The sequence below is a fragment of the Marasmius oreades genome, chromosome 3, assembly GCF_018924745.1.
Source record: "Marasmius oreades isolate 03SP1 chromosome 3, whole genome shotgun sequence".
Lineage (NCBI taxonomy): Eukaryota > Fungi > Basidiomycota > Agaricomycetes > Agaricales > Marasmiaceae > Marasmius > Marasmius oreades.
Genome location: NC_057325.1, coordinates 1,513,529 through 1,528,811, shown reverse-complemented (window position 1 = coordinate 1,528,811; position 15,283 = coordinate 1,513,529). Strand labels below are relative to the sequence as shown.

The window sequence follows — 15,283 nt, the reverse complement described above, 5'->3', positions numbered from 1 at the left end:
GAACGGGTCCAAGCGGTAATACCCGTGCGTCACAGACACGGCAGCGAATGATCTAGTAATCCCAAATGATTTGCTTTTCAAATTCCATGCCACCTGTTACTACCACAGAACCAGCAGAACAACAGAATGGCTCAACGTCCAGCATCCTTAAGGAGAGAAGATTTAAATTGAGCAGGTGTGTTATCCAGAACTACGCAAAGTTGTCCGTGACATATTCATTGATGGGCTACAGGGCATGCGATCGTTGTCGGTGAGTTAGGATCAGGAGTCTTCGTGGCTGTAGGAATTAATGAACAACGGGAACTCGAAGCCGACGCCGAATCAAATGTGATGAAGGACATCCCTGTCAAGCTTGTCTTGCTGCGAACTCAGCGTGTACATTCGAAGAACCAGGAAAGCGGACACACCCTCATAAATCGAAGTACGAGTACCCACGTAGCACTCCATCTCAGCTACTCATTTTTTTGGGCTAGGCGTACTGCGACATTGGAAGACCGAATGCATCATCTCGAGACTCTCATTCAAGCCATACCACCCGCAGTTTTTGCTGCAGGAGGTAACCAAACCACCCTTAACTCGCTGAAGTCACTTTTAGCTGATGTTCCGGGACCCTCGACTTCCACACCAAATGCGTTTCCATTGGGTGTACCTCCGCCCTCGCTTCATGTATTCCCCCTCACCAACCCTTCAACCCATTTTACACCCCCACCCAACCCGGACGAACAAAGAACTAGTCCTACCACACCATTTCAATCCTTAATGGGTAGTTTGAATGGCTCTTCAATTGCTATAAGTCCAGAACAACTGGAAGAAGAAGTTTCGAAGATGTCAATTTCAGATTCTTACTTGTATACGGACGACGAGGGTTACACTCGATGGCAAGGCGAAACATCTGGCTTACCATTCTTGGACCTTCTGATTGAACGACGGTTACCGGAGACCACAGAGCCTACCGACGCTTCCTCACCATCTTCACCTGTGTCACAGCCCTCTGAGACCACCTGGTTCCCTAATCGAACTTTGAGGCGAATGGATATCGACCCCCAGATACTCTGGCGGATGATTACAACGCAAATCCCTCCCGATCTCATGGATAGGTTAGTCTCCGCTCAAACTCTTCTATCATCTTTAATAACAGGAACTGCAGTTTGGTTCAATGTTATCTCTCAACATCTTACTATATTCTTCCGTTCTTACATGTACCAACATTCCTTTCTGTGCGTCTCTCTTCTCCGTATTTGTCCTCAACTCACCTTGAGGATAGGATTATGGTAATCCACAAAAGTGGGGACAACCTGGATTCGCCTCATTTATCGTTGCAATATGTTGCTTGGCCTCACGACATGTTGATGACCCCAGAGTACGAACTTCTCCCCATAATGGCATATCGGCAGGTACCAAATGGTTTGAACTACTGGGACAGCTCCGTGTCCTACCTATTTCCGACCGTCCTACCCTTTATACGATTCAAACTGACCTTGTTGCTGCCGTCTATGCAGTTGGTTTGGGTCGCCTTTCCAGAGCCGCTGCGCTGCTATCGGAAGCCATTACCATTTCTTTTGATACTGGGTTGCATCGATCGTCGGACACCTATGATCTATTCGACCCTATCGAAGACGAGGTGCGCAAACGCACGTTCTGGTGTGTCTATGTATGGGATAAGCAGCTTTCGGCACATTTTGGTCGACCACCCATCGTCAGATTGAAAGACTGTGATGTGAGCGAACCTGCTCCAGTGGATGATGAATATATAACGAAGGATGGTTTGGGGACTCCACCACCGGGAACAGAGTGCAGAATGGAGGCCTTCATCCATTTTCTCAAGATCACAATGGTTCTAGAGTCTGTATTGGATATGCCAATCCCACGACCGGGATCATCTCCCTTCATGAAAAGAGTGGCATCAGTTCTAGTGGGCTCAAAAGGTTCTAACGAGCTGAGAGATGAGGAAGCATTATTGGACGAGATTCATAACAACATCCCTCCTTACTGGGCTCAAACTCCGGACACAGTTGCGAGTGGAGATATCATACGATTAACCCAGGCAGAAAGGCTCTATTGCGCCGAGCATTTCGTAAGACTATTAATCTATCGTCATCGTTTCTCTCATCGAGTCGGCGAACGATTCCACTCTGGCGACGAGGAACAAAAACAGAGACAAAGTGATGCAGAGAAGGAAGCAATGATTGCAGCACATAATTCTGCGATACAAATTATTGCTACTCATGCACATATCGCAGGGAAGGGACTGATGACATACTGTAAGCCATCCGCCGATTTCCACTTTACCTTGCTAATTATTCCTCACCAAAAGATGGCGTGCATGTCATTCATCAACTAACGCAAGCTGGTCGAACGCTGGTCGCTGTTCTTTTGTGCTGCAAGTCAGAAAACCTCCAACCGCTAATTGCACCTGGTCTCGATGCGCTGCGTTCTTGCGTTGGTTTGCTGCGGAGATTTAGTGGTCGGTACGTTTGTGGCCTTCGATCTGGAGACTTATTGGAAGAGTTCTGTCGACGTTGGTAGTTCGTCTCTGCTTGTGGAGCCCCCTCTGATGATTCGAACAACAGTGACCCAAATCCCCCTCGAGCCTTCTCAAACAGAAATTCCCCGGGATGATACTAGACCAGCATGGATCAGGCCCGTTCGTAAAAAGACGATATCAAGTGTCACTCGGTCCAGTCAAAGCGGAGAATCTCATCACGGCAGCCCAGAAACTACTCCAGCTGATTTTTTCACATCCGATATCAAGCCTTTCTCGACCAGACAGTCGCCGTTCACTGTTCCTGCGACGGCTGAAAGCACGGGTCGCCCAGGATCGATTGATGCCGAATTATTGACCGACCATCCTCATCTTTTTCTCTCTCCCGATATGCTGACTATGTTTGACGCTGGTGGAATGGATGTCGGCCAAATTCTTCCCTCCGAATTTATGCAGGAGACGCCCCAAAGACCGACGGGTCCGCTTAGTAGCAATGGTGGAAGTGGCCAGTGACGGGAAGATGTAAGTTGCCTTCTTATCTGAAGACATCTCTTCGTTGTGTATTCTGCTCAGTCGAACAAGTAATTTATGCATATAACCCTGTAGCCAGATTCTGTTTATGGGCGTTGGTTTATCTCCGGGAATGAAATGAAGTTGCGCCGAACCGGCTAGGTGATGTGAGACACGCAGATCCAATACGAGATCAATTACCTCAAAATTGCGATGTTCTTTGTTTCGCCCGATTTAGAAGGAGGTCTGTGCAACTCGTATATCATGTCGCCGCCTTTTCATTTCCATTCTCACTCTCCTAGGCCTAAGCGCTATCCTGTCCACTTCCCTCTCCTTTCATCGTCAAGTGGGCACACGGTAAATCTGAGGTGGGAACATCTGGGCAGAGGAGAACAATAAAGCAACACGCTTTGCTCCGGTTCGCATGAACAAAGAGATAAGTAGGTCCTTGCAGTACGTCGAACCTTTCGCTACTTTCTTCCCCCCGTACTCAATCTTCCCCAGATTCTGTCACTGAATATGAGATCGTCCGCTCGTCCCCAGCCTCCGATTCAGCGTCTTCCAGTCGAACTCTTGTCCTATATATTTGTATTAGGAACGCATTCTCCTCCTAGTCATCCTGCTTCCCTTGAGACACCACAGGAAGCACCCTTATTCGATGTCGACAGTGTTAAAACCCCCCTCGTCTTTACTGCTGTTAATCGACATTGGAGGACGGTCGCTTTGAATACACCCGCGCTATGGACAAGCCTTTGTATCACCGTTGGGTCACTAGAAAGCACCGCGGACACTGAAGCTTCCAGTTCCCTCGTCCTCAACACTTCTCATGTCACATCCTACTTATCCCTCTCTCGGAATTATCCCTTGGACATCTTAATTGATGCTCGGGACATGGATTGGGATTTTTGCGAGCCCGAGTACGTTTTATAGTTCTTCCTTTTCTCGAACTCCCTAACGTCTCGTATCTGATCAGGATACCGAATCTCTGTGATTCTCTTGACTATACTCCCCCTTTCTCATCCCAGACAATGCTAGCGGTGATTTCTCTCCTCTTACCCCATCTACCACGTTGGAGATCCATCGACATTTTAACGGATACTTGGGCGCCTATGTATGTGGCGCTCAACACCCTCAACGAGTCTCTTACCACTCGCGGTGCTCTGCTTCTGGAATCTCTTACCCTTATGCGCTGCAATGACTTCATTAGTCACTCGTCCCATTTTCAGCCCCGTCATATGCGACACCCTCTATTTTTAAAGCCGAGAGTGACGAGCGTAGTATGCTCTCTTATTCCCAGACTTCCCCGCCTACGCAACCTGACTCTTCGAGGGGTTCATGTTTGTTGGTCGTCGTTACCCAGTCTTCTTCGCACAGGTTCATCTTCCTCGCTTTCCTCGCTCGAGTTATCTTCTCATTGTCTAGATGTTCGACCGTCCCTCGCTGAATTTCGGACCATCCTTTCATCCTGTCCGATGCTTCGGAAACTTGCTGTCAATGGGTCAGGTTTTGCCTTGGATCAGGCAAAGTCCAAAGTGGGACCTTCCGACGGAACACCATCAACAGAGTGCGAGGGAACCATACCTCTCTCCCACCTGCAGGAACTGAGCCTGGGATATCGATCGACTCTTGATGGCAGGAAAATACTGGCTCTTTTCAGTGCGCCCAATGTCCGGAAACTCACATTAGAAGATGCCTCTCATCCCGGGGGACTCCATGAGGCTGATACGAAGAGTATCCTCAGATACATTGCCACAGGAGACGTAGGAGATGCAAGACAACGAAGTTATTCACGCGATGTTGCGGTCTTATTTCCAGACGGGCTTCACCAAAATGAAGGAGCACACTCGTGCAAGGGACCAACTTCATCGTCAAGGTCCGATTGTGTAGTCAACATGAATCACCAGCTACAAACGACCGCGACGCAACAGCCATTTCCGATGGTTGATACTGTCACCTTGAAGGGAGTGAAGATCGACGCAGATTCGTTGAACACGTTTCTCGCTGCACTCGTAAATCTGAGATTCCTCGTTCTAAACAACGTCCCTTTCCCAATGAACCTCTTTCACGGCACCCTACCCATTGCTCCCCACCGCACACCGCTTGTTGACTCAATACGTCCCAGGATACTAGAGCCAACCGCAAATAGTTTTTTACCATCATCCTTCGCCATCTCTCCCATGTTTACGAATCCATTTAATCGCCCCGTCCTCTCCTCTGGTTCAAAGTTATCACCTCCCCCGCTCTCGTGTCCCAAACTCGAGGAACTGTGTATTCGGAACAGTCATATTTCCCCTTCAGATCTCAAGTTCTTTGTCCAGAGTCTAGTCTCGGAAAGGGAACGAGGGGGATGGCTCAATTTATATCGCGTCGAAATCCAACTTGACAGTGCCAGTGAGACGACGTTGGCCGACATCTGGTCGTATCTGAACGCGGAAAGCTCCCGTAGGAGACTGGACAGTCCGATGGTCTTGGACCGTTATCCATCTGCTGTCGAAGGCAACTTTGCAATCTTAAAGGTTCCGGTGAAAGCATCTACCGGTATTACCGCAGACGAGATAGTAGTCAAAATAGTCCAAACGCGACCTCTGAACTTGTGCTCGGAGGAGGAAGGTGATTATGGTGCATCGGATCCGCGCGATGACGAGAGTGATGGTTGTATTGATTGGGTGGAGCTGAGTGATCCAGTATCCGAAAGTTAATTCAGGACCGGCTACTAGGGTCGTTTTCGTTCCTGATTTCGTTTCTTTTGTCGTGTTAAAAGTCTCTTGATTTCTGATGCCTCACGATTGGGCCAGATGTACCATATTTCGATCAAGTTCCTGTTTTTTGTTCGTGTCAGGAAGAATGGATACAACATCATACTTTGACGTAGTCTGTGGCCTCAAATTTTATCATCGGGGAGGAACAAAAGTCGCCAGGTAAAGGTGGTCTTTTGGGCCAATGAGGCGACACTACAGGAGTTCAAGTGAGTCAACAGACGCATTTGACACATTGGAAGTCGCTTACCTCTGAGCCAATTATCCCAGTACTTCTAGTCGGCGCACTGAACGAAGAATAGATCAATCGGTAAACCGTTCAAGGATCTTTGAAGCTCGAAAATTCGCCATCATGAGTGCCGCACACTCCGAGTACTTGGCATTTTACCACTTCCACTTATCCTTTCTGTTCCCTTAATACCTGTAGTTCAATTTCCCTGAGGATGCCTGGATTGTCTGTTTCTCTTCTGCTCTTACTTTCGGACACAGCGTCTTCCATGTCCGAGTTGGTCGTGAACGCACACAGAATGGCCTCCATATACATGGTCAAATCATTTGAGGAGACGCGGGCGGCGGTGCAGTCGTGGGCTTGGGAGAGTATTTTGCTTATCATCCACAAGATGCCAGCTTGTTATATGGAGATTCTATGACCGGGACACATACTTTTGGGCTCATCCGGAGAGATGTGAAGAATCAATTAGTAACAATACCAAATACTTCTGTGCTCGAGACAGGTTCTTCAGGATTTTTGGGCACCTATCAATAGGTATGTTTTGTCATTCTCTATTTCTGCTTCAATTATGACGGACTTCTTGCACAGTACAATTTGGATGCAGCTTTTCCGAAAGAAATATATTGTCAAACAGAAATTACAGGGATATGGCGATGCTTGTTCAAATCACGATCTACGGTCCCCTATCGTTTCCCTCTATTAGTGATGCACGCTCTGTGGGGGCACGGCAATCGTCTTCGGGATACACAGTTCAGGCAATGCTCTCCAACTGGGATAAAGTCTACGACCCGTTTGCAAATCGACTGATTTCTTCACAAAAGTTACACCCCTTGATCGCAACGACGCTACAGAGGAACACATTGTCGTGGGTGGAAACGCTGGGCTATTGAGCATTGGAGAATTACCATCGAGCGTAAAGAACGAAAGTTTGACCATGGGTGCCGTTAAGAGCTTTTGGGCCAGAGAAAGTTTGAACCGTCAAATTCCCCTAGAGAACATTACCCTATAGTTCGGACATCCCCGTCGACGACGTATATTTTGACGGGGAAAGCTTCTGTACTCCACCCTCGCCTCTCCGTGTATATCCCTCTCTGCTCTCTTCGGTATCGCAAGTTACACAAATTTCTGGCTCGTTTTTAACTGATGATCGTGGTAGGGAAATTCATTTATTTGCCCTGCGGTCACAGTGGAGGTTGATTAAATAGAGGTTGGGAGGAAGCCGGTTCCCATGCAGCACTCCGCACAGTCTGGCCTTCCAGATTGGTGGAAAGGTGTTCTTCGAGATCTGGTTGTCCAGACATTCAAGACGACGTTCGTGAGTGTAACATGAAAGTCGGCCCGTAGCCACGGATATTCCTATGATTGGCAGTGGATATCTGTACAGCTAGAGAGTTTGGCGACCCATTCTTGAAGGGGCGTGTCTTTACAATAACTCCTGTCGTTAGAGGCTCGCTCACTCTGGCATGTCTAGTGTTTTATCATCCTACTACTGAAATCTTACACACCGACCCACCTCGCTTTGATTTCCTCTCCACCGTACGTTCGGATGCCAACTCCAAGTACCAAGATGCAGTGGAATCTGCCGCTGCCGGTCATGGTAGCTTCCTTGTCACAGCTTAACAGAGATATTGCTATCGGAGTACAAATTCATTGGTATTCTCTTATCAGGAACCTCCACCAGAGGGTGCTTCCGCCGCTCAGCCAACCAGTGGCGCTGGGCCATCTAGAGGATTAAAAAATGGCGCCATTCCTATAAGACGCATCGCGGTTGAATTGAGCTCTCCGCCATTACCTCATGGAAACATCGAGTCATATGTAATCCCCATGTATACTACTTATAATCGTTGTTCTCGTGTTGTTACAAGCATCGTTCACGATCAACAATACCCCTTAAACGCGTCTTACTACCACGTGATGGGAAAATCAACATAACATTGTTGAACCCACTAGACAACTGACCGACGCGTCTCTTCTTCATACCCTCACTTTCTCTTTTCCTCCCCATCAACTTCTCCCGTCTTACCCTTCGTTTCCATACTAAATGCCTCGCAAACCAGCTGCACCGAAGGAGGGGGCGTTCGATGCCGGTGAGCCCCGTCGCTCATCACGAATTAAGGAGCAGCCCAAACCCGAACCTGTGGTCAAGAGGGCCCCAGCGAAACCTCGTTCTAAGAAAGCCGAAAAAGATGCCAATAAGGAAGTAAAGGAAGATGGAGGAGAGAAACCAAAGTCCTCCAGGGGAAAGAAACGCAAGGCAGACGACGATATACCTGCTGAGGGTACTGAAGGGGAAGATAAAGCTCCCCCGTCCAAGAAGGTGAGACAAACGTTTATCAGTCAGGAGTTTTACTCGCTTTTCCACGAGAAAATCTAATCTAGTTCTCCTCGAACTGTTTAAAATAGGCCAAACCAGCTTCCAAGGCTACGAAACCATCCTCGAAAGCTAGTGCTAAACCTGCCTCGAAGGCTAGTGCTAAACCGCCATCCAAGACTACCAAGCCTTCTTCTCGAGCGTCTGCGAAACCCCCATCGCGCGCTACATCTGCGAAACCCGCTTCTCGTGCCGGCTCTAAGAAACCCGCTTCAAAGGTAAGTCTTTTTCGATCCTCTATCTGAACGTGGCGATTCATCGCATCTTTCCCTTCTGCCATTCTTCATCTTTTGCAATTGGAATTAATATCTTTATCTAAGGCACAAGCTGAGCAGCCTGCTGCTGCCGCTAATATTGAGCAAACCATCGCTGAAGAACCCGAGAACGAGGCTGCTGCTGAAGCCGCAGCCAGCGATGAGGAAGCTGCGGTAAGCGTACAAAAAGTGACATGCGTTGCTCATAGCTGACTTCTTGTTATCAGGCATGAAATACTACTGGTTCAATTTCCAAGAACATCAGAACCTGATCTTGTATCCCAGTATCTCACTGTGTATCATCTCTTTTTCCTTCATCCTATACACCTCTGTAAGGTCGAAGCATTTCCTTCGGTCAACGTCCTTTCCTTTCACTCCTACTTACTTATTTGGTCTTGCTGTCGTTGCTCTTTTTATTACTTGTGGGGTCTCTACACTGTTCTGTGTTTTTACCTTCCCTGTACTTTTGTGTATGTATGTGTGCGATCGTCATGACACCAAAGCTAGCTCGTACTCGCTCATATAATGCATCCCTTTTCCTTCGAATTTCGTGGCCTCTTTCAAAAAAATTCGACTGTTATTTTCTAGTTCCAATTTTCACCTTGCGCTTCCATGTTTCCCCGCCCAGCCGTGTCTGCTACATGTCTATCTAAACGATTAAGTACATGTGAATCATGAAGTTTGCGTTACGATGTATGGTTGTACTCGTGTTCCACATCATTTCTGTCACTGAGGTTGGTATCGAACTAGTACTACATTGGCTTTGAATATTTATGACGCCCCACTTAGGTGTTCGAATGATGAAAGAATGACTGCATCGGAGGAAGAAGTCATTGATCTGAGTGCATAAAGTCTGAAGACGGTCGTCATCACCGAATGGCTAATACTCAGATTCTTAGCGACTAGACGGATCAATCTCTAGGTGTTTGATCTTAGCTTCCAACGAGAGGTGAAACGTATAACATACGATGTTTGTCACTCAAAACTCTTGGGTCTGAACGATGAAACTAAGCTAGTATGTACGTTGGGCATGTGCATAATAGGAATATGCGATATGTACTACGTAGTCAGTATTAATCCGATTACTCCGCGTTGAATAGTTTGAAGGAGGTAAGTGAGTAGAAAAATGAAGTGAAAGGCTGAGAGAGAAGAATAAGTATATGTAGCAATAAACAACAATGTAGTAGATCTCCAGTGCGATAAAGATAAGTGGGATGAACATGAGGAAATAACAGTTGGTCAGACAATCAAGAAAAATACAATCGGGGTCGTTCCGGAGCATCCAATCGTAGCATCATTAAGAGGGCTGCGTCAATCGATGACAGTAGGCAGCATAAAGTATTCTCATGCAGGTCTCCACGTTGCGTCTGGTCGGTCGACTATATGAGACACGCCTGGCCAACTTGACACCGTTCGCCCACTATCGTCAGTCGTTGTCGCAATGGTTGCGGGAGCAGTGACAAAAGACGCTGCGGCAGTACTAATATCTGCATGGCTACTCTGGAGCGAAAGAGCCTCAGGATGCTCACGGCTCTGTCTTTGTCGAGGAATCGCCAATCCGTCGGAAGGCTCGCTACTGATGTGCTCTGCTGCTGCGCCGTGCATGGTAGTCTCCGATGGAATGAGGGAGGGAGCGTCACCCGGGGGGTCAGAACTGACCTCTCGCAAGGCGCGGGGGGGAGATTCAGATGTAACTGCAGGCTCAACCACCACCTCAGGGATGTCATGGATCTGAAGGAAGCCGGGCGTCTGAGGCTCCTCTTCTTCGTTGACTCTTTCCTCTCTTTGCTGCCACTGGTTCCTACGAGGAATGGGATGCCCAAATGTATTGTTTTCTCCACTACTGACCATTGCAGAAGAGCTACTTCCGGACCTTGAATGGGTCCGATCAGAGAAATCCTCTTCCAACCTTGCCATACTCGAGTTGGCCCTGGTACGCATCACCGTGTGTTGAACGAGTTCCAAGCTCGAGCGCGAAGCTGAAGTCATCGTCTGGAGGAGAGACTGGGTGCGCGAACGCACTGCGCCCGTCATCGAACCTGCTCGAGATCTACCAGACGACGATCCAGAGTGCGAATTCGTTCGAGAGCTGGAGCCAGAACGAGATCCATTACTACTTGAATGTCGGCTGTTCCCACCAGGAAGGCTCAAACGGGAGGGTCGGTTGGAACCAAAGCTGCCGCTGGCTCGCTGGCGAACGCCAGTCAATGAAGTTCTCGGACTAGGCCCTCTTGAACTTGACAACAGTCCGACAACATCATCCCCTTCTGCTGCTTCATGGGGCCCTTCAGGCTCAGGTTGCTCCATCATCATCGATACATCGAGCCCTTCTCCCGTAACGTCATTATCTTCGTATTCCCCTTCGAGGTCTGATCCGTACAAAACCGGCTCTGGTGAAGACATGCCATAGGGGCCAGTTTGACTTCCACGGCTTGCACCCCTCCCACGGGCTGTCGTCCCTCTAGTACGAGGGAAATCGATGCTGGGTGATGAGGGCACAGAAGGGGGGACATTTCTACCTCTACCTCGATTTCCGCCTTGTCGCCTCGGTGGCATTGGAATACCGCTTACTCCTGCAAAGCTCGCAGGACTGGCACCATCCGAAGTTGTATAATGAGAACGAGGAGAGTGTGAATCACTTGATTCACGGTTTCCTGTCGACAACGTTGAACGAGTCTGCTGGGACATTCTAGACTCAATCGTAGAACGCCCATTAGAGGGCGGTGTCATGTGCGACCCCGAAGATCCTCTTGCCGTCGGATGACGGAACTGGAAGGGATAACGAGACGTAACAGGAACACCGAGGTCGGACATGGAGTTAGATGCTCGCGCGGAAGACGAGGAAGGATTTTCGCTAGTTGTTCCAAGACCTGTCTCATCGTCCTCATCTTCATCTTCATCTTCGTCTTCATCCTCATCCTCATCCTCATCCTCCTCACCCTCACCCTCATCCTCCTCCTCCTCCTCCTCCTCATCATCATCATCATCATCATCATCATCATCATCATCATCATCCTTCTCATCCTCTTCTTCACTTCTACTGGTACCAGTTTCGACTCTTTTACTAGCGTGACTTCTTGATGGTGAAGGTGGGAACGGCACTCTCAGATCTTTCTTCGCCTCTTTCACATCCTCACTCGAAACCTGTGCAACCCCTTTGGCAGTGAACGGATATGGCAATTCCATCAATGGGCCTCCCTGCATGGGCTGCTTCTCCTTGGTTGCCCTCTGAACAACCTTTGGTATAACGGCCGCCAGCTCCAGTGGTGTTGTTCTGCCTGCAAGTTGAGGGCTAGCCCTTCCCGATTTTGATCCACTTCCACTTGCCACAGGTTGCTGCCCAAGAGTAGGATTCTTGAAGAAATCATCCGAGAGTACACTTCGTTTATGCGGTTGAACTGAGGCAGGCGCTGGCATCAGCCCCACTGCGGCCATTAAACGGTCCATACCCTCAAACCCACCAGGAGTCTCTGGAGCAGGGGATTCTGGAACGTCCTTCTTGACCTCGCCGTAGCGATATACTTGAATAGGATCGATACGACCACTTCCCCATCGTGCAAGAGGTTTCACAGTGTGACACAACTCATATGCATCCCAGACCCGCGTCCGGGTCCTCTCTTTCCAGGACCAAGGAAGGGGGGCGTCGGGGTCGAAATATGCCGTTTCAGAATTGTTGTTTCCCAAGCTATAGAGAGATGAACGGTTCTTCTCTCGTAGGTCATCCTCCTCCCAACGATAGCGAGGACCACACAGACCTGCAAAAGCTTGTCCTGAAAAAATCCAAAGTCCGATCCTAAGAAGATCAAGGAGTAACAGTAGGTTAATAACTAACGTTGTAACTCGGAGAACGAGTATAAAAAGGTTGCCACGAATCAAACAAGGTACGCAACGCAACGAGAATCAGGCACCGACAGACAAACTAAACAAGAGAAAAAATGATCGACTTACCAACTAAACACAAGAACCAGAGTCCTCCAAATAGTCCAAGCAACATTTGCCGCAAGTACGCCTCGAGCGTAACCTGTCAATGTCCCATCTTGATGGAAAAAGGTGCCGTCCCTTCCTGTTTTAAAGCCTTGATCTACCAACATCTGTACGTTGGGATCCGGGGTCCAAAATGCTAGAAGGAGTGCAAGGCTGAGACCTGCTCGTGGAAGAAGTAAAGCGACAGTGGGAAGGTTCTGAGCGTAGAAATAGAATGTTTCTGCCAGACCATCTCGTATAGATCCACCCCGGGATGGTAAGAACGCAGAGAGTCGGATGTGGTGGATAAAGCAGAAATTGGAATACGAAGTAAGGGAAACTAGGTGTCGCGCGGGGGATGATGTGTAAATGGGAAACACAGGAGGGCGTTCTGGAACGGTCAGTGAACAATTAGGAGAATAGTCGAAGCTTAATTGAGGATGAACATACTGGTGCGCCACCTCCTAGCGAAAGAATAAACGATTTCATACACAAGAAAAATGACCACAATCCAAACCAGCCAGCAGGCAAGGTAAGCTGCCGACCCCAACGCCCAGTTTCTACCAGAGCCAGGGACACCAGGCGCTACAGGGTTGGGATGCTTTGCGACTCTATTGTAAAAGAGTGGTTGGTGGTCAGTAGCGATAACAAAACAAGCAGGGAACACCCACTGAATCAATATAAATACAGCATTGAAGTCAAAAAATGTTTGCAAAGGAATATGCGCAAAAACTAAGACAGGGAAGATAAAGTAGTAGATACGGAACAAGATAAAGGGATTTCGTAAGATGTCCATGTTGACGCCTTTTGAGCGGAAGTAGGGTTGAGGTATCCGAGGAAGATGTGGCCCGTCTGTTGCCAAAGGCGCAGAAAAAACGGTAGGTGTAAGGGCGGAAACGGCACCTCTAGACCAAACTCGTGGGTGTCCTGGGGTTCCTATAGGTGGAGGTCCGACGGCGGCATCCTTCTCCGCAAACTCATCGCCTTCCAGACTCACAATACGAATTGACCGTGGCGTTGGTTTGCGTCCACCGACCACCACAGGTGGGTCGCTTGGACCTGAATCCGGGAAGCCGACAGATGACTGAAAGGTGGAAGCTGGTACAGGAGGGGGAGGTCGTTTGGGAAGCCAGGAAGGATAGCCCTCTGAATCTCTTGACATGGACATCTGAGCAGGAGAATAGGATAAGGGTCGCTCATCGGTTCCTCCGTCTACTGGAGATTCTCCAGCAGACTCAGAGTTCGGGTTATGGCCATTACTGCCGTTATTCGCGCCCGAATGAGGATCATCTGAAGTAGGTGGTCGTGAAGAACGTGAGCGAGAACGTGAAAAGAAGAACATCAGCACGTTGGAGGGAATGGATGTAACGCGTCGTAGCAATGAATGAGAGGATATTATTTTTTGTATATTTTTCAGAGATTTTTGAACACGACGCCGGCTCAGCGGTGAGGGCTGAGCTGAGATGGTGGTGGGAAGAGACCAAAAGACGTCTGGGGGACGTTAAACGCGTGATCCTCGTGTTTTTTTAGGCTGATATGCTTGAGTCCTATCCGGATCTGCCTCGTGTTGACCAAAGTCAGATGGGGGCGAAAGCAAGGTGCAGCGGACAGCGCTAACGTACCCGGTTTTCAACATGAACATGACTGTCACGATGCTACTTTCTCATAATTGCCGTGATTAGCTCAAGGCTGCTCCTCGTCGGAATCAGGATTCTTTCTCTCACCGTAATTTGTACCATCCCTGGCAGGTCATTCTATTCGAGTACGGTGGTCGGAAAGGCTTGGGTTCAGCGCTCCGATTGCTATAGACTGGGCGTCCGACGCTGCAGTTAGCTGCGTAGTTGGCATCTAACATGGATCCTACGATGTGTGCCTATAACTGTTGAAGAGGGCTTGCAGAGGCATCGAAGTGACGTACGCCATACTCGACTTCCATGCTCAGGCCAAGAAATAATGCCTGGCCGATGGCATCCTCACATCCTCTTCTCATCGACAGCAAAACCCCACAAACACTGGACAGTTGGGAACGGAATCAAGGTTAGATTAGCTGCGTTATTTCGCGCCGCTGAGGGGGATTGCGTACACCTGGCCAGTTTGTCCGTACTTGTCAATCTTGGCTTTATCGCGTAGTAACGTCAGGCGCGTAGGTGTCTCGAAAACCTTCTGGAGGGTGAATATCAGCTTCACTTAGTTCAACCGGTCTTCGACGGTATAACGTCAGTCGTCGAGGGTGATGGCGGTCAGAGATGGCGAGGTGAAGCATTCCCGATCACTCGCCTTGGCCTTGTATATCTGTAAGCTAAAGGCCGCTGTTCACCGTTTCTCTTCCTAGTAGTACTTATAGTGTACCTCGCGATAAACGCCGACAGACAGGCAAGAACCTCTTTCCGGCAGGCTCAGAAGGAGAATATATACCCCCCCTCCACTGCCGTTCGTTGGAATTTCACACTTGTCACTTAGTTCATATTATTTTTTTTTGCCTCAACTCCATCAAGCTTACCTACCAGCCCTCGAAGGCTGGACTCCATCTTTCCTCTTTCCCGTGACCATTACCCATTCATTCAATTCCTCAAATAGTCGTTATCATAGTTTAATCGGGAGATCCAGATTCACCAGCTGCATGTTAGGTGAGAGGACTATTCAAGTCTCCAGCTCCAGAGCAGCACGTATTGATTCAAGTATCACGCTAGACACGCGTATCGAATGACGATGGAC

At 48.7% G+C, this 15,283-nt stretch overlaps 4 protein-coding genes across 4 annotated transcripts; 3 read left to right on the top strand and 1 right to left on the bottom strand.

Annotated features, from left to right (window-relative positions):
• Nucleotides 1-65: 65 nt before the first annotated feature.
• On the top strand, nucleotides 66-2,995 carry E1B28_005825 (uncharacterized protein; the record flags this gene model as incomplete). Its single annotated transcript, XM_043150417.1, has 8 exons — nucleotides 66-175; nucleotides 233-250; nucleotides 311-421; nucleotides 474-1,097; nucleotides 1,148-1,217; nucleotides 1,265-2,261; nucleotides 2,315-2,518; nucleotides 2,571-2,995. The coding sequence occupies 8 exons, from the start codon at nucleotides 66-68 to the stop codon at nucleotides 2,993-2,995; spliced, it is 2,559 nt and encodes an 852-aa protein (XP_043011504.1).
• A 516-nt stretch (nucleotides 2,996-3,511) lies between these two features.
• On the top strand, nucleotides 3,512-5,691 carry E1B28_005824 (uncharacterized protein; the record flags this gene model as incomplete). Its single annotated transcript, XM_043150416.1, has 2 exons — nucleotides 3,512-3,909; nucleotides 3,966-5,691. The coding sequence occupies 2 exons, from the start codon at nucleotides 3,512-3,514 to the stop codon at nucleotides 5,689-5,691; spliced, it is 2,124 nt and encodes a 707-aa protein (XP_043011503.1).
• Nucleotides 5,692-8,021: 2,330 nt separating this feature from the next.
• E1B28_005823 (uncharacterized protein) lies at nucleotides 8,022-8,838 on the top strand (the record flags this gene model as incomplete). Its single annotated transcript, XM_043150415.1, has 4 exons — nucleotides 8,022-8,297; nucleotides 8,384-8,569; nucleotides 8,672-8,779; nucleotides 8,833-8,838. 4 exons carry the CDS (start codon nucleotides 8,022-8,024, stop codon nucleotides 8,836-8,838), a joined length of 576 nt encoding a protein of 191 aa, XP_043011502.1.
• Nucleotides 8,839-9,467: 629 nt separating this feature from the next.
• Nucleotides 9,468-14,173, bottom strand: E1B28_005822 (uncharacterized protein). The gene is made up of 4 exons (XM_043150414.1): nucleotides 13,240-14,173; nucleotides 13,019-13,179; nucleotides 12,554-12,959; nucleotides 9,468-12,398 (listed from the first exon to the last, which is right to left on the bottom strand). Exons 1-4 carry the CDS (start codon nucleotides 13,908-13,910, stop codon nucleotides 9,950-9,952), a joined length of 3,687 nt encoding a protein of 1,228 aa, XP_043011501.1. The 5' UTR covers nucleotides 13,911-14,173; the 3' UTR covers nucleotides 9,468-9,949.
• Between the last annotated feature and the right edge of the window lie 1,110 nt (nucleotides 14,174-15,283).